The following is a 2,500-nucleotide window of genomic DNA, read 5'->3' on the forward strand; positions in this document are numbered from 1 at the left end:
GGGAGGGAGTCCTTCCCCCCGGGGGCGCCAGGGGAGAGTACCTGCAGGCCAGGAGCTTCGGCGGGCGAGGCGGGGACTGCGGCGCCGCCTTCCCCATGTGTCCACACAACGGCACGCAGCTCATGGACACCGTCATGGCCTACCTGCCATGAGCTGCAACTCCCACGTCCCCTCTCTGTACACAAAGTATTTTTTTCTCTCTCTCCTTCTTCTGAATTGCTATTAACCCCTTGCCGACGGGTACGACGGGTAGACACGTGCTATGCCCACTGTTAGTACTTGTTTGATTGTTTTTACACATAGATGGCTATACTTGTACTAAGTCACCAATGAGCCAGTTAGGAGTACTGCCCGTCTCGCCCGTTCACCCTTTTCTTTGATTTACGAAATATTTTACATTATCTTATTTTGCTGTTACTAATATTAAAAAACATTATAATAATGATAATGTTTATAATAAAAATAATACCATCGATATCCATAGCACTAGTAAAAAACACGTTTTTCCCGCCAATTCAAATCACGTATGGTCACAAGGTCTATTAATTGACTCCTTTGTGGCTAAGCACTAGCAAAGCCATCTATGAGCAGACATTTCACAAAAAATATAGAAAATGGGCACAGCATTTTCCCCATTTTTTGTTCATTTTCCCCGACGGCATTGGGTTAAGGGTGTCTTCCATATATTTTTTTTTTTCTGAAAAAAAGAAAATCGGTGTGGCATAGATTGTAAAAGAAACAAATAAACAGTGATGTTGGTTTGATGTGTTATTTTATTTCCCTCGTTGAGTACATGGAAGGCAATTATACTTCCATCCAAATACGCACGCGCACATGTATACATATACATGCACACATACTTTGTATGTGTGTATGTTTCTATCTGTTTATCACTCTCTCACTCTCACTTTCTCTCTAGATATATATACTGTATATGTATATATACATATACATATATATATATATATATGTGTGTGTGTGTGTGTGTGTGTGTGTGTGTGTGTGTGTGTGTGCTAGTATAAATATTTATACTATCAAACATTACACATTTACTAAGAATTGTGCATTTATCACACTCAACTGTATTCGGTCTTCTGTCTTATTCGGTCTTTCATGTAACGTTTCCAGTCTTCTGATTTCTGAAGTTTCGACTTTATAGGTGATATTTTTCTGTCTTTTGTCTATTTTGACTTTCGGTCTTCTTCGTCATCTGTTAATGTTTCGGTCTTCAGGGATATGATATGCATCGGTATTCGTCTGTTTTTTGTTTTGTATATCGGGAGACGTTTTTCGGGCTTATGGCGTTTCGAATCTATAGATATTCAGACAGATATTCAGATATTCGGTCCTTTTTCGGTCTTTTTTTTTTTTAGTTTCCGGCTTTCTTCGTATCCTCTTTCGGTCTTTTTTCGGTCTTTTGGATGATGATAGTCTTTTCTTTTCTAGTGTTTCGGCTGCGGTGACTGAGCCTCGGGTAATTTATTCTTCTTCGTATTCAAAATGCCCTTTTCACTTAGTTTTCAACTTATTGTCTACAATTCTTTAAAGTCTTTAAATTGTTTTTTAGTCTTTCTCCGTGGTGTTAATTTCTTCTGCTTCCCGACTCCATTAAAGGTACGAGTAATTTTCGATTTCCCTTCCACTGATATCCTAAAAATGCATCATATTTTATCTCGTCAAAAGCATTTGCGTAATCTACGTTATTTTCACCCACGAGCAAAACAAATTTATCGGTATCATACTGGGTGAGTATAGGGTAACGTGGCATGATATCATAAGCATTCTCATTATCATCAATTCATCTATTATTATGATTATCAGTACTGTGGTTTTTGGTTTCATTTTTGTCATCGGTATTATTGTTATCATCAGGTTATATAAATTATATTGTGTTAATGTCATTATTGTCATCATGCTTATCTGTTTATACAGCTGATGTTCTGTATGAATATCATCAATATTATTGTTATCATTGGAAAATGTAACTGGAATTTTATGTGTTAATATCATCATCATCTCTGCCATAGCTGATTAAAAGATATATTCTTTCTGATAGAAAATAAATGATATGAGACTATCGTGACCACAGTGATTCATTTTCTTTATACTTGGTTTTATTATCGTCATTATCATTACAGTATTTTTTTTTCAGTATTGTCAATATTAAATTTGGTATCTCCATTTTCAAAGTTATTGACATTGCTATCATTAGTAATATCATAATCATTACCATACTTGTCCTTATTAGCATCAAGGCCACACTTTCAAGGTCTAAATTATCAATATCAGCTTTATCACCATTGTTATCATTATTACCTAAATCTCCATTATTCTCTCTAGAATACTTCAATTATCATTACCATTATTGTTGTCATTACAGTTGTTGCTATCAGTATAACTACTGCCACTATATCTGTACGGAAATATTCTTTGTATTTGTTATTTGTCTCCCTTACCTTAATAAATATTACCTTTTATGTTTTTCTATTCCACTTCGTTT

General features: G+C 35.4%; 1 protein-coding gene across 1 annotated transcript in view; it reads left to right on the forward strand.

Moving 5' to 3' along the window:
* LOC125030948 overlaps window positions 1-152 on the forward strand; it is a 912-nt gene extending 760 nt beyond the window's left edge. The window contains exon 3 of the mRNA XM_047621366.1: window positions 1-152. This exon is cut by the window's left edge and continues 17 nt beyond it. Within this exon, the coding sequence (XP_047477322.1) occupies window positions 1-152 (152 nt within the window).
* The last annotated feature ends 2,348 nt before the right edge of the window (window positions 153-2,500 follow it).

The sequence above is a fragment of the Penaeus chinensis genome, chromosome 12 (genome assembly GCF_019202785.1).
Source record: "Penaeus chinensis breed Huanghai No. 1 chromosome 12, ASM1920278v2, whole genome shotgun sequence".
Taxonomy (NCBI): Eukaryota; Metazoa; Arthropoda; class Malacostraca; order Decapoda; family Penaeidae; genus Penaeus; species Penaeus chinensis.